The sequence below is a fragment of the Podarcis cretensis genome (assembly GCF_951804945.1).
Source record: "Podarcis cretensis genome assembly, chromosome: 9".
NCBI lineage: Eukaryota > Metazoa > Chordata > Lepidosauria > Squamata > Lacertidae > Podarcis > Podarcis cretensis.
Window position 1 is genome coordinate 68664117 of NC_137178.1, and position 19267 is coordinate 68683383.

The 19267-nt window shown below is 44.6% G+C and overlaps 1 protein-coding gene and 1 long non-coding RNA gene across 11 annotated transcripts in view; both read right to left on the reverse strand.

Annotated features, from left to right (window-relative positions):
* The window catches only part of LCORL (ligand dependent nuclear receptor corepressor like), a 59913-nt gene extending 40652 nt beyond the window's left edge, over positions 1-19261 (reverse strand). For 5 of the 10 annotated variants that reach the window (XR_013842130.1, XR_013842131.1, XM_079989563.1 and 2 more), the window contains exon 1: positions 19105-19261. Coding sequence is in view for 7 of the 10 variants with exons in the window: in XM_079989563.1 (XP_079845689.1) it covers positions 19105-19225 (121 nt within the window). In the remaining 3 variants the exon portion in view is untranslated. The remainder of the gene's footprint in view (positions 1-19104) is intronic. The other 5 variants (XM_079989567.1, XM_079989561.1, XM_079989565.1 and 2 more) reach the window with 3 other exon arrangements.
* The window catches only part of LOC307223648, a 730364-nt gene that overhangs the window by 40652 nt on the left and 670445 nt on the right, over positions 1-19267 (reverse strand). The window lies entirely within an intron of this gene.

Below are 19267 nucleotides of genomic sequence, written 5' to 3' on the forward strand. Positions count from 1 at the left end.
AGGAAGTTCCTCTGTTACAGAAATAGCTTCTTCTCCAGCTCAGGAGCTCTGTGATTGTTGCCATATACAGTAAGTTTAAAACGCAACTGTCACTGGCTTGGTATATAAGTGAAAGGCCAGTAGTTATCTTCCTATTTTACATGTGCAGAATGTGCAAAGCAGGGCTTCCCCAAACTTGGGTCTCCAGCTATTTTTGGACTACAATTATCATCCTTGACCACTGCTTCTGCTAGCTAGGGATAATGGATGTTATAGTCCAAAAACAGCTGGAGATCCAAGTTTGTGAAACCCTGGTGTATAGCATGTATTTACATTGCACATACATTTTGGATCACCAAACATTACCTATATTGCATATGCTAAAAGCCTAATGAATGGAGGAATCCAGAGGCCCCCTTCAGATATACCTTTGCTACTATGTATGGTCATAATACATTGTAAAGGTAGTTTTCTTTACAAACTACCGTTATGATAACATAGCCTCTTGGGATAGCCATCATTATTTGCATGGTTTATAAAGACAACAGGAAGTCAAATCAAAGAAGTGTACAGCTTGCCCAAAATGGAGGCAATCTAGAAGGCAGCAATAACCACACCAGGGAAGGAAAATATAAATATCATTCAGTAGTCAAATACCATTCCTCTATTTTGCTTCTTGGAGCCCAGAGCTGAGCGCACAAACTACCCAGAAGGAACACATGTCCCACACCAGAGATACTGCCCCTTCCCATACTAGAATGATATATGCAAGACAGTAAACATTGAAGAAGTAGGCAAAATTTCAACCGGGCTGCCCTGACCTTAAGTGCCCTCAGGTGGGCCCGCCCCCAGCTCCAGCCCATTGGCTGGCGCTGCCGTAAATGAATATTAATGGGGATCCCTAAGTCCCGCGGGGCTGGCGCCAGTTTTATTATATACATAAAACAGAAAGCATATTTAACATTTGCATAGTTTTACTAACCTTCCCTTCTAGCTAGCTACCTAAAGAAAAGAGGCATTTTGGGATACATGATGGTAAACTAATATAATCTAAATCAATAAATTCATGACCAGTTTCAATAAATCTGGTCTTTGATGGTGTCACACATCCTCCGAAGGTTTGCAGCTTAAGTGGGGGACATTACTGGATGCTGCTCCACCTGAGTAGCAGGTGGCAGCAATGGCCAGGATCATTTTTCGTTACCAGTTTATGGAATGAATTGGGGGCAGGGGGACTTGTGGATCTTCAGATGTTGCTAGACTACAACTCCCATCATTCCTGACCACTGGCCATGCCAACTGCACACAGTCCGAAATTACGGGTGCCTTTTTGTTTTTTTGCGACTTAAGATCACCATCTAGTGACCAAGTTAGTAATTGCAGTCACCTCATTTGCCCATGAAAGTAATCTCCACTGCAGGACAGCAAGGGCAGCTGTTAACAACTATTGTTGATATGCTAGCCTAGCATGGGTAGGCAAACTAAGGCCCAGGGGCCAGATCCAGCCCAACTGCCTTCTAAATCTGGCCCGTGGACGGTCCAGGAATAAGTGTTTCTACATGAGTAGAATGTGTCCTTTTATTTAAAATGCATCTCTGGGTTATTTGTGGGGCATAGGAATTTGTTCATCCCCCCCCCCCCAAATAAAAATATAGTCCGGCTCCCCACAAGGTCTGAGGGACAGCAGACCGGCCCCCTGCTGAAAAAGTTTGCTGACCCCTGTGCTAGAGACACTCCATTGTGGAACTTTTTGCATAAGTAAACAATCCACCTGTGAATGAAGCTACTTCATGTGCTTAAATGGATTACTTATCTCTTGTGGGTAGGAGGGAAGCTTTGAATCCAACTTTATATGAGACAAAGCAAACTGTCCTTCTATGGTGGGCTGCTCCCAACCTCCTGAGGATTCCAAAGGCTGTCTGTTGTTAATGAGGCACGCATTTTTCAGTTTGCTTTCTGTTCTTTGCTCCCATGTAGGAAAGGCATGAATTGTCTCCCCCTCTTCCTTCTCCTCCAGGTGGTCATCTTCCCCCACCCCCTTATTTTAGAAGAGAAGGGGTTTGTATGGACATTCTTTTAAGCAAAATGAGCTTTGCTTTTGGAAGGGAGGAAGGGAATCAAGGAAGAATGGGAGGTTGCTTTGTTGTTATTTTAGCAACAAGTTTATTTCCTCCATTTGTGGGCATTCCTTTCTGGTTTACATAATGAGGCGCCGGAAGGATGCTTTGGAGAAGTTTGGGACCTCCTCTCTTCCCCCAACCCCCAATGTTTTGAAGGAATACTATGGAATAATATTTAGGAAGAATATTATGGCATTTTAAAGACTCATTTAAACCCACTTTGTAAGTCTGCCACCTCGTTGTTTTATTGTAATGAATCTCATAATATTGGACTCACATTGGCTGGGACAAGAAAACACTCTTGAAAGGACATGGCAGCCTTCAAGGGAGAAGGAGGGGATGGTGCTAACATTAATCTTTTAGTGAGATTCTCAAATTCTGTATATTAAAAGGAAGGCCTGCAAAATGCATTAACATTTACATATTTGGTTTGCCATGGTAAATGTGGCATCCCAGGTACCCAGAACCTTTCATGTAACAGGATTCTGAAGGTTCAGCTGTACATGCAGTCCTGCAAAAAAAATGTTTTCTTGCAAATGGAGAGTTACTGCCAAAAAATAGTAAATTAGGTTGCAACCCCAATCCCATTTGCCTTGATCTATTTCAGTAGGATCTATTTTTGTGTAGAAATGGCCAGGGTTGTGTTGTTAGGCCTGTTCTTCTAATAAGTTTGATATACTGTAAGAGACACATTTAACTGTGACTGCGGTACTTGCTGAAGCTGCAACATAACATATTGAGTTAAGACAGACGGACACGGACACACCCACCCACCCACCAGTATTTATATACATATGGCTGGCAACGATTGCTGAGACTGAGCCCCATTTATGTTTGTGGTATCCAATTAAGAGCTGCTCTTAAAAATATGATAGCAGCAAACTGTCACTGATGTAAATTGTGTATTAGTTCATGCGTTTCAAAAAAATAAACAGAAAGTGTTGCTGCATTTGGGGGGGGGTGACTAGCCATTTTGTTTTTGTGCCTGTAACCCAGGTTCTGGGATCCTTTGGCTCCTAGCTTTTCCATCTCTGTTTCTAACACTAACTGCAGATGATGGAAGGAGCCCAAAAATGTTTGGAAGGATACAGACTTCTCATTACTAAAATAAAGCAGCAGGTCTCAAAATGAATATTGATTTTTGTTCTGTCTCACATTTCTCAAACGTATCATTCAGTGCTGAACTGGATTTTTAACAAACCAGAGGGCAGAAGGGGCTGGTGGAGGAAAGCAGGGGCCAACATCACATAATGTTCTTCTTGGCCAAATCAAACTCTAAACCAGTGCTTCTCAAACTTGGGCACCTGTTGTTGGACTACAACTCCCATCATCCCTAACAAGCAGGGCCAGTAGTCAGGGATGATGGGAGTTGTAGTCCAACAGCAGTCAGGGACCCAAGTTTGAGAAACACTGCTCTAAACCAAAGTCTCTCTGATCCTAGTTAGACACACTGTGCACTAAACATTGCCACTGATGAATGCTTATGTTCCTGTGTACATTATCAGTGAGACAGTAGCAGATCTGCCTTGGACTGTTGCAGGATTTGCAGTTCTCATGCCTTTGCTGCCGTCATTCCCACTCTTACTAACAAATTTTACCATTAATGAGTTTTCAAAAAGGTATGCTATTTTGTTCTTTGAATATTTAACCATATTTGACCAAGATCAAATACTAAGCAATCAATTGACCATATTTGACAATTGTGCCAACTCTAACTCACTTCTAATAATACTTTGTAAGATCATAAAGTGTTCACATGCACTCCACCTTTATTTGTCAACTTCTACTCCCCAATGAAAGATGTAGAAGACATAAGAAAGAAAGAAAGAAAGAAAGAAAGAAAGAAAGAGAATACAGAGCGGCGACTTCAAATGTAGTTTTATTTTTGAGATGGTGTGGAAGAGATATTTGGACTTCTTTTGTTTAAAAGCGTTATACTAATGGAGGAAGTGCCAAAGAACTTTTAAAGCTTATTGTGCCATAAAGTCATATTCTGTTGACTCAGTGATCTAAACATCAACGTGGCTCCATCACATCTTTCAGTTTCTGAGAATACCTCATCACAGAAATAATATTGCTATATAGTATGGAGAAGAAAATTAAGGTAACATTGTACATCAACTTAGTTATGCACCTAATACCTAATGTTCAGCACATTATCTTGTTTTGAGTTCATGGTGGCGCTAGAGTAACACTAGAAGATGCAAAGGCTTGTTTTAAGATACTCAAATGCCCTCACAACCAAATTCATAAAAGTACTTTCAAATATTAAATGAATATAGAACATCTTCAGGTCTAATAATGTAATCAAGAAATCTGCCACGGCTGTAAAACAATGGCAAGGTCACACACGGCCTCCTCCTCTGCTACAGATTTCTCCATCTTCTGCGTATTATGAAAGAAACTTGCCAATGTATTCGAAATACACCACACATACATTTCCAAGACATAAAGTTCATGAGGAAATAAATCTGAAGTTGTGACTCCTCTGTATATTACATACACATATGGGAAAATGTTGAGCTATGGTTACTGTTTCAACATGTAGAGTTAATCTGAATCAGTACACTTTTGCACAGATTACAGTATTGGCTATGGCCCATGGCAGGAGACAGAAAAGGTAAGCAGGAAGCAGATAAGCATGTTCCAATCTGCTAAGTATGGTATAGAAACTGGGTACCCATGATGTATGAACAGGGTGATTATGATACTATAAGAAAACTTATAATGTCTGGCTGAATAACCAATAGACAACCTAAAGTATTATATCTCAGTTCTGTGACATGTTAATTATAGGGACATTCATTTTCTAATCCGTTTGACTTGGAAAACAAGTAGAATGAGTTAATAATTGTGATTTTTTAAAATATTCTGATATCTGAAGCATCTCTAAGATATTGCATCTTAAAATGCAATCTTAATTTTATATAATAAACATGTTAAAATCTGCACCTCTAGGGTTGTATCAGCATGAACCTCTGCAAACTGCATGTTCCTACAGGTGGGATGTGATTTTAATCCATTCTTTCTGCTCTCTGTGCACCGTGAAAAGTCTGTTCTGGATAGCAGAACCCTTTGAATAAATTGGAAGGTGGTGCTGGGGGTAAACAATATTTCCTCCTCCTGTTCTTGTAGCAAGAAGCCCCTACCTACTCCATCACATCTGAGAATGGAAAAAAAAAAATATTCCATTGATGGAAATCATCCATAGGAGTACTGTCTGCAGTGTCCTATGCTGTGGAGCACTATTCCAGCAGAGATTTAGCAGGCATCCTCATTTTTTACTTTCAGGTGTCTCAAATACTTTTTAATGCTGCAGGCCTTTGCAGCAGTTTAATTTGAATTAAGTAGCCACCTATATGATCATCTATAATGACACAAGATGTCTACCAGCAGCACAGCACACCAAGTGGCAATCAGACCAGAAGAGGGATGAAGCACAACCAATGAACAACCAACACTCAAAACGGATCTGAATGGTAAGGATGACAAAACTCTAACCCTCCACTGCTTAGGAAGAGCTACCTGCTCCAATGCTCAGGGAAATATATAAGTTTTATGAGCAGAAAACTTGAGGCAGAGAGCTATCAGCAGCAAGCCCAATTTAGGAATAGCGAGCCAATGATTCTCAAGCTATGGGACATACTACTATTAAGAATATAACAACAGCCTGCTGGATCAGGCCAGTGATCCATCAGTTCAGCAACCTGTTTCCCACAATGGCCACACACTGATGGAGTCCCACAAGCAGGACCCAAGAACAAGAACACTCTCCCCTCCTGCTGTTTCCAGCAACTTGTATTTATAAGCATACTGTCTCTGACAGTGGAGGCAGAGCATAGCCCAGGGTGGTCCAACCTGCAGCCCACGGGCCACATGTGGCTCACGAAGTCTTTTTTGAAAGCCCTCAGCAACATTCAAGAAAACAACTTAAAGTCTTGAAAAAGGGTCCTGCACTGTTAACGAACGCGGATTCATCTGTTTGTGTATTAAATCTGTTTACAGAGCCTAGGACATGCCAATCAGAAGGTCGGCGGTTCGAATCCCTGCGACGGGGTGAGCTCCCGTTGCTCGGTCCCAGCTCCTGCCCAACTAGCAGTTCGAAAGCACATCAAAATGCAAGTAGATAAATAGGTACCGCTCCGGCGGTAAGGTAAACGGCGTTTCCGTGCACTGCTCTGATTCGCCAGAAGCGGCTTAGTCATACTGGCCACATGACCCGGAAGCTGCCTGCGGACAAACACCGGCTCCCTCAGCCTATAGAGCGAGATGAGTGCGCAACCATCCAGGACTGGACCTAACAGTCAGGGGTACCATGTACCGTATTTTTCGCTCTATAAGACGCACTTTTCCCCTCCTAAAAAGTAAGGGGAAATGTGTGTGTGTGTGTTATGGTGTGAATGCAGGAGGGAGGCTCTGCTCAGTGCTCCCTTTAAAGAGCCGCGTGGAGCGTGTGTGCGGCTCTTGGGGACATTTCCCAAAGATGGGAGAAGGGCTGCCCTTCTCACTCCTTGGGGAAAAGCCCCCAAGAGCCACACACACACTCCACGCGGCTCTTTAAAGGGAACACGGCTCTTGGGGGAGCCTTAGCCACGTGCAGCCTCTCCCAGGTGATTGAGATCCCCCCCCCCCGTTTTCCTCTTCCAAAAACTAGGTGTGTCTTATGATCTGGTGCGTCTTATAGAGTGAAAAATAGGGTATATTAAATAATTTTATTATTATATAGCGAACACTTTAATTTATGATATGGAAATTTAATTCAGTGTGTGGCTCACAGACTCAGTGTCAAAATATTATTGCAACCTACTGGGCATGGAAAGTTGGACTGCCCTGGCATAGCCATTAAAGTGAGAAGCTATTGATAACCTTGCAGGATATGGAATACCTGAAAGGGGCAGCAGCAGCAAAGACCAGCGCCTATGTGCATCTCCACATATGAGATGCAAATGCAGCAAACCTAAAAGTATTTTTCCAGGTTTCACCGTGCGCACATGTGCAGATCTGCAGATCCAGAACAGATCCCGTGCGCATCCGGAGGTACCACTGTATTTCAGAGAACACTGAATCCTAAATATGTTACCTAAGTAAAATCAGCAGCTGAAATCCTGCTCAAGACATTAGACTCATTAGATGCATTGGTAGGATCTTCCCACTAATGGTTTCATGGGCTGGACTCCTACTCAACCCCCAATACATAACAAATGTAAATCCAGGTTCATGGAAGATCTCTGACAACGCCATGCTGTCTTCTCATGTCTGTCACTCTATCTGACTAGTTTTCCAATTCCATATACCGTATTTTTCGCCCTATAAAACGCACTTTTCCCCCTCCAAAGATGAAGGGGAAATGTGTGTGCGTCTTATGGGGCGAATGCAGGCTCCTTGGCTTCAGCAATAGCAACGCGAAGCCTCCGAAGCCTGCGCTCCGGAGGCTTCGCGTTGCTTCCGCTGAAGCCAGGAGAGTCTGCTCTTTGAGGCTGGCGGTAGGGAAAGCAGCGCTTCCCCCATCGCCAGCCCCAGAGGATGGGGGGCAGCAGGAAGGCGCGCGACGCCTTCCCGCTACTCTCCAACCCGCCTTTGAGGCTGGCGGTGGGGAAAGCAGTGCTTCCCCCATCGCCAGCCCCAGAGGATGGGGGGCAGCAGGAAGGCGCGCGACGCCTTCCCGCTACTCTCCAACCCGCCTTTGAGGCTGGCGGTGGGGAAAGCAGCGCTTCCCCCATCGCCAGCCCCAGAGGATGGGGGGCAGCAGGAAGGCGCGCGACGCCTTCCCGCTACTCTCCAACCTGCCTTTGAGGCTGGCGGTGGGGAAAGCAGCGCTTCCCCCATCGCCAGCCCCAGAGGATGGGGGGCAGCAGGAAGGCGCGCGACGCCTTCCCGCTACTCTCCAACCTGCCTTTGAGGCTGGCGGTGGGGAAAGCAGCGCTTCCCCCATCGCCAGCCCCAGAGGATGGGGGGCAGCAGGAAGGCGCGCGACGCCTTCCCGCTACTCTCCAACCCTCCTGTGGGCTTTTGTGGGAGATGGGGGAATCCCCCCACCTCCCGCAAAAGCAGGCAAAAGCCGTGTGCTCTTTAAAGGGGCTCCGCGACTTCTGCTGGCTTTTCTACAAGGGGGGAGGGGGAATTCCCCCACCTCCTAGAAAAGCCCGCAGGAGCCACGCTCCCTTTAAAGAGCGTGCCGCTCTTGGGGGCTTTTCCTCGAGGAAGGAGAAGGGACTGACTGGCCGTTTCAGTCCCTTCTCCCTCCTGGTCGAAAAGCCCGCAGGAGTCATGCTGGGCTCCTGTGGGCTTTTGCAGGAGGTGGGGGAATTCCGACACCTCCCACAAAAGTAGGGAGAAGGTCCAGAGCTGCGGGGGGGGGGGGGGTGTCATATTTTTTTACTTGATTCCCCCCCCCCCCCCGAAAACTAGGCGCGTCCTATGGGCCGGTGCGTCCTATAGGGCGAAAAATACGGTAGTATTTTATTGACAGACATGCCAGTATTCTTTTTCCCAGCACCTAGTTAATCTTTTATAGGTCTACAGGTCCTGGTGTGTCTGTAGTAAAGATGCTGGACACGGTCACTCAGAAGAGTGACAGAACACAGCAGAAGGGTTGAGGCTTAGATTAGCAAGGAACACCAAAAGGGTAAGAGCCTTTATTTGTTTACAGAAGGCATACAGCACCCCAAATTTTTTTAGCAAAACTCGGAGCTCATCTAGTTTATTATGGTACCTATACATATTCAGGAATTAATGAAAACAGATCAAGGTTCAACTTTGGACAAGGTGTATGCACACTCTGACCTACACATCCTCTAAGCCAGCAGTCTCCAAATGTCAGGGGATCTCTTTAACTCACCCAGGGGGTGTGTGGCACCATTCACATAACAAAAATGACCATAGAGTAGGCCTGGGCGATATATCACCCAGGATCAGTATGGAGGGGAGACCACGATGACAGCTTCACTCAGTGGTATATCGCTGGTGAAACAGTCACCGCTTAAGTCCCTCTGCCTCCAGCACCCAGCGTCCTGAGGGAGAAACAAACTAGCCAGGAGCTGGAGGCACCAGCGATATACTGCTGGTGAAACCGCCATCGCATTCTGCGCAGGCAGAGGGAGAAACAAGCTGCACTGGCAAATTGCCGATAAAGCTTGTTCTTCCCTCCACTTCCTTAAACTGCTTAGCTGAGGAGCATGCTGCTGCCCTCCCCTCAGCAAAGCAGTTTACGGAGCCCTTGACCCGCCACCGGTTCGCAGGAGCCAGAGGCGGAATGGGGGCTCTGTTAAAATGTTCCCCCTCCTCAGCCTCAGAGTCCCGCCTCCGCTCCTACTTGCACAAGAGTAGGAGTGGGATCGGGGATGCTTAGCTGGGAAACATGAGGCCTGTCCTTCCCAGCTGAGAGAGCCCTGAGCCCACTCCTTGCAGACTTCACCCGGGAGGGTGGGCTGTGTCTTTCCTTCCAACAATGACCTCCTGGAAGAAAGAGGCAGCACACCCACTCGGGTAAAGGCTAAGGTAGTCAAACACACAGAGCCTGCCCAAGGAGCCCAGAGTCCCTTGCTGGTCGTGCGCAAGTATTGGCCACAACCCGCAAGGCGCTGGGGTGAAAGCACCTCAGCTTGCATGGTGAGAGCTGTGGCAGTTTCACCTGACACCCCACCGGCTGGGGCCAATGCAGTTTATTTTTCAGCATCACAGTTTAACCAACATTGCCCAGCCCTACCACAGAGCTATCAAAATCTTCAGAAGTATGGAGGCCATGGCTTGGCTTTTGAAAAAGGGGGTCAACAGCACTTAGCTAAGTGAGAACCAGTGCTCTAAGCTTAATCCAGAACTCTTTCAGTAGCAGGAGTGACTTCAATTTTCTCTCTGGGATCCTTTCAGCGGCCGACTGGACTTGGGACCCTGCAAAGTTACCCTGCAAAGTTAGAAACTTGAATAGGCTGATAGGAAATAAGTGAGATACACCTCAGCCGGAAAGAACAGCACACAGGTGAGTTCCAAAGAGGGTGGCAAGGGGAATTTGTTTTTTGGCAGGGGTGGGGAGAGTTGAAGCTAACTTGAACAACATTCCTTAACCAAAATTATAGATTTGGGAAGGGAGGAAAATTGAGGGACTTGGGCTGTAATCTATGTACGCTTACTTAGAAGCAAGTTCCGCTGAAGTCGGACTTCAACAAGCAAGTGACTTCCTTTTCCCTAGGATTCAGGCACAACAAAAAAGGTAAAAAAAGGAGGGGGGAGCAGAATGAGAGGAGTACCGTATTTTTTGCACCATAACACTCACTTTTTTCCTCCTAGAAAGTAAGGGGAAATGTCTGTGCGTGTTATGGAGCGAATGCCTGTGGGTGGCAGGGGGGATCTGCTGCAGTCGTGAGCAGAAGATCCATGGTTCCCCTTCCTTCCCTCCTCCGTGGTTACAAAGCATGGATCTCCATGGATCCTCAGGATTTTTGCATTGGGCTACTCCAAACTCACTGTCAGATCACATGTCTGTGGCCACAGCATGAACCACAGAAATCATATATCCACTATTTCGTTCAGAATATTTTTTTTCTTGTTTTCCTCCTCTAAAAACTACGTGTGTGTTATGGTCTGGTGCGTGTTATAGAGCGAAAAATACGGTAAGTAGGTAGAAAAACCTAGAGCAGGCAAGCTGGAAAGGAGAGAAGATCAAGAAGTGAGGAGCTTCTACCTACACACTTTTAATACATTCTTAATGGTTTAATTGCTATTTTGCAAAGATCCTTCAGTTTCTGCAGAATTAATTTTAATTTTTAAGTATTATTAATCAATTTAGGTCCCAAATAAACAAAGGATATTTATGCCAGGTAAACTGTGAAAGATAGCAAAGATAATATTAAGGGTATAAAATGTTGTTACATTCTCAACCAAGAGGATGACAAATATCCAGCCTTGCTGCATATATAATGGGGTGTGTGTGTGTGTGGAAGCTGAGGTACTGTATTTGGCTAAATTAGTTAAAAATAAACTATGATTTAAAATGAATCAGCAGTGTGCTGCTGTATGCTGCTCAAAAATCTCTGCTTCACTCTTGTCCTGCTGTTGACATGCTGGGGAGGAAACCAGAGACTTCGTTTGCATTATGTGCAAACCAATGCTCATGGTTATCCCCATCCACCTCCAAAAACAAAACCCATGAGCGGCAAGCCTGGCACATTCCTAGATCAGATACCTGAAAATGTTGGCTTTGCAATGTGAAATTCATTTTCCATATCCAATTTCAGGGGTAAATAAAGTAAGAAACACTCCAAATCTCCCAGATCTTCACATTCCTGAAGCCTTTTACCAGCAAACCACACCAGTGAATGAATTCCAAAACATAGCCCAAGACTTCTTTTCCTTACAGGAATAGTTTGATATACCTGGCAGTTATCTCACATTTAAAACAAAACAGAACAGTCTTTAACAAAATTACTATTACTTGAAATAGAATACTATAGCAGAGTACAACAGTTCAATAAAAGCAGACAAAATACAGATTTTGATAAGAGTGGAGTAGCATCTATTACAAGACACCAAATATGACAAATTTTATTTTTTACTTTATTTTTGTCTTTTCTTTTAATATTACACTTTCAGCTTTCTGACAGAATTGCATGGCTTGAAAAATAAATAAAAAAGCCAGTATTAAAGTGAAGTATTAAGTATCAGACTATTTGACCATTCTTCCAAATGTAGCAAGCTATCATCCCTGCCCACAAAAGTTTTATCCACTTTCCCCAAGATAAGTGGGACTCAACAACACAGCTTCTATCTACCCCCCCGACCAACCCCCCCCCCCCCAAGCTACTTACATTAAGAAACAGGCAACTTTCAAGAACTTTAAAGCATATATATGCATGTCTGGTAATTAGGAAGCCTACCTCTTCTGGGAGCAGTTGCACTGCCCCAAAGAAGCAGGTATGCGGCTTATGGGTATTTCTTAATTCCAAACTGTCACTTGAAGACCAGGTGGCTTGGGTAAACAAAAATATCTTTACTCTAGTGCCGATAATGTAGGGGAAAGAATTACCTGCCTGGGGAAAGTTCTACACATGGGGCACCACTGCAGAGACGATAATCTATTGAGTCATCTATCTACACACAGTTCTTGTTGGGGGCACCACCATCAAGGCTTCTTTTGCAGATCTCAGGAGCACAGGTTGGCAGGTCAGTGTTTCCCAAACTTGGGTCTCCAGCAGTTTTTGGACTGCAGTTCCCATCATCCCTGACCCCTGGTCCTGCTAGCTAGGCATGATGGGAGTTGTTGTCCAAAAACAGCTGGAGAACCAAGTTTGGGAAACAAGAAGGAGGGGTAAACAGGGCTGGCCCCAAGACATTTTGCTGCATAAGGCAAAGGAAAATACCCCCCCCGCCCCATTATTCTGTATGTATGCTTTTGTTGAGATTCCTGCATTGCAGGGGGTAGGGCCAGTTGATCCCCGGGGTCCCTTTCAATTCTACAAATGTTACTATATAATGGCATTTTCTTTAACACTGGCCATGAGACAGCATCCTCCACTACACTCTGGGGCAGTAAACTAGCTTAGGAGATGCAGGGCAGATTGCTTGGCACATATAGTTATGTCTATTCCATGCCCCAAGCATCTGCCACCTGAGGAAGCTGTCTCACTCAGCCTAAAGGCTGGAGGTGTATGATGGGGATGCAGTAAAAAAAAAGGGGGGGGGGTACTACATGGTACAGAGAAAACACTCCGGATCAGAGGGAGAGAAGGTTTAATTTAGAGGGTTTAAAAAACAAAAAACAAAAAAAAAAACCCTGCAGTGATGCAGAGAAGAGAGAGCGTAATTCTTCATTTGTGGAATATTTACTTCCAGGCTAACAATTTTAAGTTATAATTAAGTAGTCGGGACTGTGAGCACTTAGAAAAGGATGTTACGATTACTAAGAGCCAGCAAGGGTTTTTCAAAAACATGACATCTGAATCTCATTTTTTTTTGACAGAGATACAAGCTTAGTGGATCAGGGAATGCTGTGGATGTAGTATATCTTGATTTCAGTAAGGCTTTTGACAAAGTCTAAGTTATTCTTGCTGAGAAGGTGTATAATAATAATAATAATAATTTATACCCCACCCATTTGGCTAGGTTTCCCCAGCCACTCTGGGCGGCTTCCAACAAAATACGGTAGTAAAAATACAATAAAAATAAAAAAATCAACCATTAAAAGCTTCCCTAAACAGGGCTGTCTTCAGATGTCTTCTAAAAGACAGGAAGTTGCTTATTTCCTTGACATCTGATGGGAGGGCGTTCCACAAAAGCGGGTGCCACTACTGAGAAGGCCCTCTGCCTGCTTCCCTGTAACTTTACTTCTCGCAGTGAGGGAACCGCCAGAAGGCCCTTGGCGATGAACCACAGTGTCTGGGTTGAACAATGGGGGTGGAGACGCTCCTTCAGGCATACTGGGCTGAGGCTGTTTAGGGCTTTAAAGGTCAGCACCAACACTTTGAATTATGCTCAGAAACATACTGGGAGCCAATGTAGGTCTTTCAGGATCGGTGTTATGTGGTCTCAGCGGCCACTCCTAGTCACCAGTCTAGCCGCCACATTCTGGATTAGTTGTAGTTTCCGGGTCACCTTCAAAGGTAGCCCCACGTAGAGCGCATTGCACTAGTCCAAGCAGGAGATAACTAAAATGTGGACTGAACAAGATAACTGTGAGGTTGATTCATAGCTGGTTGACTGACCAAACCCAGAGTTCTCACTACTGGTTTCTCGTCATCCTAGAAATAAGTGACAAGTGGGGTGCGACAGGGTTCCCTTCCAGGCCCATAATGACTTGGCTGAAGGAATTGAGGGGATACTCATCAAATCTCAAATGACACCAAACTGGGAGGGGTAGTCAATGCCACAAAATACAGAAACAGGATTCAAGACAACCTTAACAGATTGGAGAACTGGGCCAGAACTATGAAAATGAATGTCAATAGGGACAAATTTAAGGTTCTACATTTAAATGGGAATAATCAGCTGCACAAATATAAGATGGAGGACTTGTGGCTTGCCAGACCTAAATGTGAAAAGAATCTAGGGGGCCTTAGTAGACCATAAGCTTAACACGAGTCAACAATAACAACAACAAAAGCTAATGTTATGCTAGGCAGAGTGGATAAAAATCAATTATTTTAAAAAATAAATTAAAAAATCATTTTAAAATTTAAACTGGATTTTTAAAACGCTTTTGGAGGAAAAATCTTTCTAAAGATAGTTTTCTATTTAAGTTACATTACAGTCCAAAGGCTATTCATCAGGAAATAAGGATTTGTTGTAAGTTTTTCATGTGTGCTAAAACTCAGTCTAAGTTTTTTTTTGTTTAACCACATCAGTTAACAAACATGGATACATATGCTATAATGTTATTGTTTTAGTTGTTCGAATTGTTATTAAGGAAATGATTATTTTTTCCCTTCCAATAAAGTACAGCAGAAAAGTTGTCCAAATATAAACAGTTAACTTATAAAACATCACAGTAATTTCATAATTATCTATGTATTTCTAAAAGTATAACAAAATCAGTAATATTTTATATAACTGTAAAAACTACTCTGAAAATTTATTATTCCAAAAATAAAACCATCTGGTTGTAAATATTAAGATTATACCAGCAAGAACGAGTATTTCTGTAAAAAAATGATTTAAATCAAGTCTTACTGACTAGTGGTTTAAATCAAATCCACCCTGATTCTAGGCTTCATCAACTGTCCCAGCCAAGGGAAGTACCATATTTTTCGCTCTATAAGATGCAACAGACCACAAGACGCACCTAGTTTTTGGAGGAGGAAAACAAGAAAAAAAATATTCTGAATCTCAGAAGCCAGAACAGCAAGAGGGATCACTGCACAGTGAAAGCATCAATCCCTCTTGCTGTTCTGGCTTCTGGGATAGCTGCGCAGCCTGCATTCGCTCCATAAGATGCACACACATTTCCCCTTACTTTTTAGGAGGGAAAAAGTGAGTCTTATAGAGCAAAAAATACGGTAATTCAGCCTTGGTCAGACCACACCTGGAGTACTGTGTTCAGTTCTAGGGGCCACAATTTAAGAAGAATATAAAGAAGCTGGAACATGTGAACAGGAGACAGACCAAGGTGATCAATGGTCTGGAAACCAAGCTGATAAGGAACAGTTGAGTGAGTTGGGCATGTTTAGCCTGAAAAAGAGGAGACTGAGAAGAGCAGTGTTAGAAACTGAAATATAAAAGCTAGGAGCCAAATGGCACCGTAAATCTAGATTTCAGTCACCAATATGATATGTCTAGGGACTTTTTTACACGATTACAAAGCACATGAAGACAAGATGGGGGATCTAGCTAAAGATGGATAAATGTTGTGCACAAATGACAACTCAAAAAAAAAAGACACAAACAGAACCAATCAAGTAAAAGAGCCATCTAGAAGAGACGTGTCTGCAGTTTCATTCTAGCAAAAGTAAAAACCAAACCTCTTTTACTCAATTAGAGGGAGTAGTTTGCCAAAACCTGTATCTTTATAAACTTGTGAACAACTTTACACAGAGAATTTATTTGGTTCTTTTTGCAATTTGTGGTATTTGGAGGGTTGGAACCCGCCACAGCAAAACAGGTCATACAGAGAACACACCAAACTAGGGCTGGGCGATATCTGGTTTTTAATATCATGATAGATCACCAGCTAAACATCACAACATCTTGATATATATATCTGTGGTGGCAGAGGGCCCGGCCAGACCTCCCCACGGTGGAGGAGGGCCCCGCGGTATCCTCTGCCGCCACAGGGAAGAGTGCCACACCCTCCACCGCTGCGGGGGGACCCTCTGCCCCTGCAGGGAGGCCCAGCAAGGCCCTCCACCACAGCAGATATATATTGTGATATATCAAGATATCGTGATATGTTGCTGGTGATATATCGTCAAGTTGAAATCCAGATATCACCCAACCATACCTGGAACCAGTTTTCTAACAGTAAGAAAATTTCAGAACAACATCGCCAATTGCACATCATTAACTGTTCAAATTTATGTAACATACAGTGAACTTTACTTCTTTCTGAATTCAAGTTTTCTGCTCTCATAACTTCCTGCAACATAAATTCTGAAGGCCAAATCCAAGAATTTAATTTTTTGTGCATATTACTGACTGGTCCTGCAAGAGACATATTCCAAATTACTTGTTCCATTAAGTTTACAACCGAGGTACCCAATACTACATGAAAGATGATGTAATGGTTCTAATGATTCACCAGGATCTTGTCCATGTTATCTTTCAAATACATATGGCAGTTGGGCAACACAGTAGCTGGATACTAAAATATTGATTCTGCACTTCCAAAAATATTGAATGAAAGTGTGGAGGAGGGAGAAATTTTTGTCAGGTAAAAATAGCCAACATGTGAGTCATAAGCCACTGAGGAGAGGACTATTAGCCATGATGGCTATGATCGTTCTCCATGGACTCAGAGGCAATAATCCTTCTGAATACCATTGGTGGAAACCATAGAAGGGGAGAGAACTTTTGTGCTTAGGTCTTGCTTCCAGGTTTCCTGCAGGCATTTATTCAGCTACTGTGAGAACAGGATTCCACTGGCCTTATCCAGCAGACTCTTCTGTTCTTAATCAAGACATAGCAATTGCTTTACAAACAATAAGCACTGCTTCTGAATTCTCCACATTTTTGTAAACTAGCAATACTATGCAATTTCTAGGGCTAAAGGGGGGGGGGAGGAAAGATGTCCAACTATAAAATTGTATTGCCAATACATTAGACAGAAGGGGGGGGCAACCTGAAGGCTGCGCTTCTACCATTTTTAAGTAGGCTCTATAGACAATTAAAGTCCCCCACTTTCAGTAGTACATTTGAATATGAAACCACCACCTGAACTAGATCATATGAATGCCCATACTGTACTTTATTTTTGGTTCCCCATCATTTTTCTTATCTAAGTGAAAGAGCTTACGATCTGCAAGCTGCAAAGCAGTGTAGGGAATAATGAGGTGCCAGAACTTGCAAGTTCTCAGCTGCTTATGCAACTCTACACTAATAATAGTAATAATATTTTATTATTTATATGCCACCCATCTAATTGGGTTACCTCAGCCACTCTGGGCGGCTTCCAACAAATTAAAACACCAAACTCAAACACTGCATAAAGCTAACAGAATGGCTAAAGTCCATTTGACAGAGGCCCCAAATAATAAAAAGCAATCCTTCAGTTTAATGCTATCCAAACATAATTCATACATCAGTATCTCTCCAAACCAGTGTTTGAAATTAGCCAGGGGGCAGGCTTTCAGCCACTTGAGACAAAGTGAAGATGCCCGAGTGCCAGGAGGGCACCTGACAATCTCTGCAATCTGGAGGTGGATGCCTGGGGATCATTGGATCCTGACTGTTTTCACACACTAAAACCACATCCTGTAGAATTCTGTTACATTTTAGCTGCACAATTGGAATGAATTTCTGGAACCAAAATGTTTTTCCTGTGCAGCCTGAGCAGGAGCAGTCAACATTAAGAATAAGAGGTTGAAATAGGCCAATGTATGTGAGTGTGTATGTGTATGTATGTATATGACTGTGACTTTTCTTAAGCTCTCAAAGCTCTTAACCTAGCTGAAGGTTATCATCTGACCTAGCCAGATGTTTAACTGAGAATCAATCAGTCAGTCCATCATTTGACAAGTCTTTAGAGCATCTTGTACGAAAATGGCAACCAGACTTTCCGTTTTGGCGACTGTAACCTTTGGTTAAGGAGCCATTTCACACCTAGCTTATATATCTTGAGTTTCCAACACTGCTCCAAAACCACTTTCATTTTATTCTTAGCCACATAATGAACAGAAGCCAGCATACTACTGACTTCAAGAGATTCAACTGATGATTGCAAGACAATGTGCTTCATGTAAATTTAAATGATGCCAACCTAGATGCCCCACACTGTCAGAGAGAAAATGCCTTCTTGAAGCCTAAGACTGGAAGACACAGTTCTGAACAAAAATGCTACCTGGAGGTAGTTCAACAATCATATCCAAAGATCTTCATTTAGCAGCACTAGATAGCAGAGGAAGGACCAACCCAAGTCACTTTGCTACTGGAACTACTGTACTGTATAAAAATCAAATGGCATTTCCTTCCTCCATCCCCATCTCTAACATGGGGCACGACCCACTTGGAAATGTCCCTGCAAGAAACGGGAGCTGCACATGTTGATAGCGCTTGTACAACTTCCCCTTGGGTACGATCTGCTCATCTTATGTTAACAGTTCCACCCGAATGGGATAAGGCCAACACCTGGATAAAGGTCTGCAGGAAAAAGCAAACCTAAGGAGCGAGAAATCGAGAGTCGCGCCACTAACCCACGCTACACGAAAATCTCTATGTGCGCACACACCCGGCCACCAAATCCACAGCTAATACGTGGTTTTTGCAGCCAACGGAGCTGTCGAAAAGTTTTCCAAGAGCGGAGAGGGAGAGAGAGGAGAACAACAACGGTGTCCGACCCGACCCTATAAGCCGCCCTGGACACAGGATAGCCGGGGATGGGGGAGAGGCGGAGGGGGAGGAGGAGGGGGAGAAAGGAGCGAGAACTGCCGTTGTTATGACAACCCGGGAGGGAGGGAGGGAGGGAGGGAGGGAGGCTGGCGGGCGCAGGCCAGCGCGAGCGAGCGAGCGAGGGAGGGGGAAACTTCAAATCCCAACCGTCAACGCACGAGCGGCTTCCCCTCTTAAAGGGGCGGGCGCGCACAGGGACGGACCCTCTGAGGAGGGAACCCGGGACAAAAGGAGCCGCCGCTCATCCACCCTCCTCAGCGCGGCGGCGGCGGCGGAGCCTAAATCGGCGGGCAAGTGCCCCCCCACCCCGCCCCTCCAGGCCTTTCCCTGAGGGGGAGTTGGCGGCCGGCATTCGGCGCTTCCCTCACGGCGGCGGCGGCGGCGGCGGCGGCGGCTCCTCTCCACCGGCCGACCCCCGCCCCGCCCCGCGCACACCACACCCCCCTCCCTCAGCCCCTTTCCCCTCCGCCTTCCTTACCCACACAGTGCATGAGCCGGTGCCGCCAGGAGTCGAGTTCGCGGCGGACTCCCCTGCGCTCCGCCGTGCAGCGGGGGCTCCGGCACTGCGAGGCGCCAGGAGCGGGAGCCGCGGCGGCCATTCTGCCTCTTCCCTTTCCCGTCTGCCTCTGACCTCACGCCCG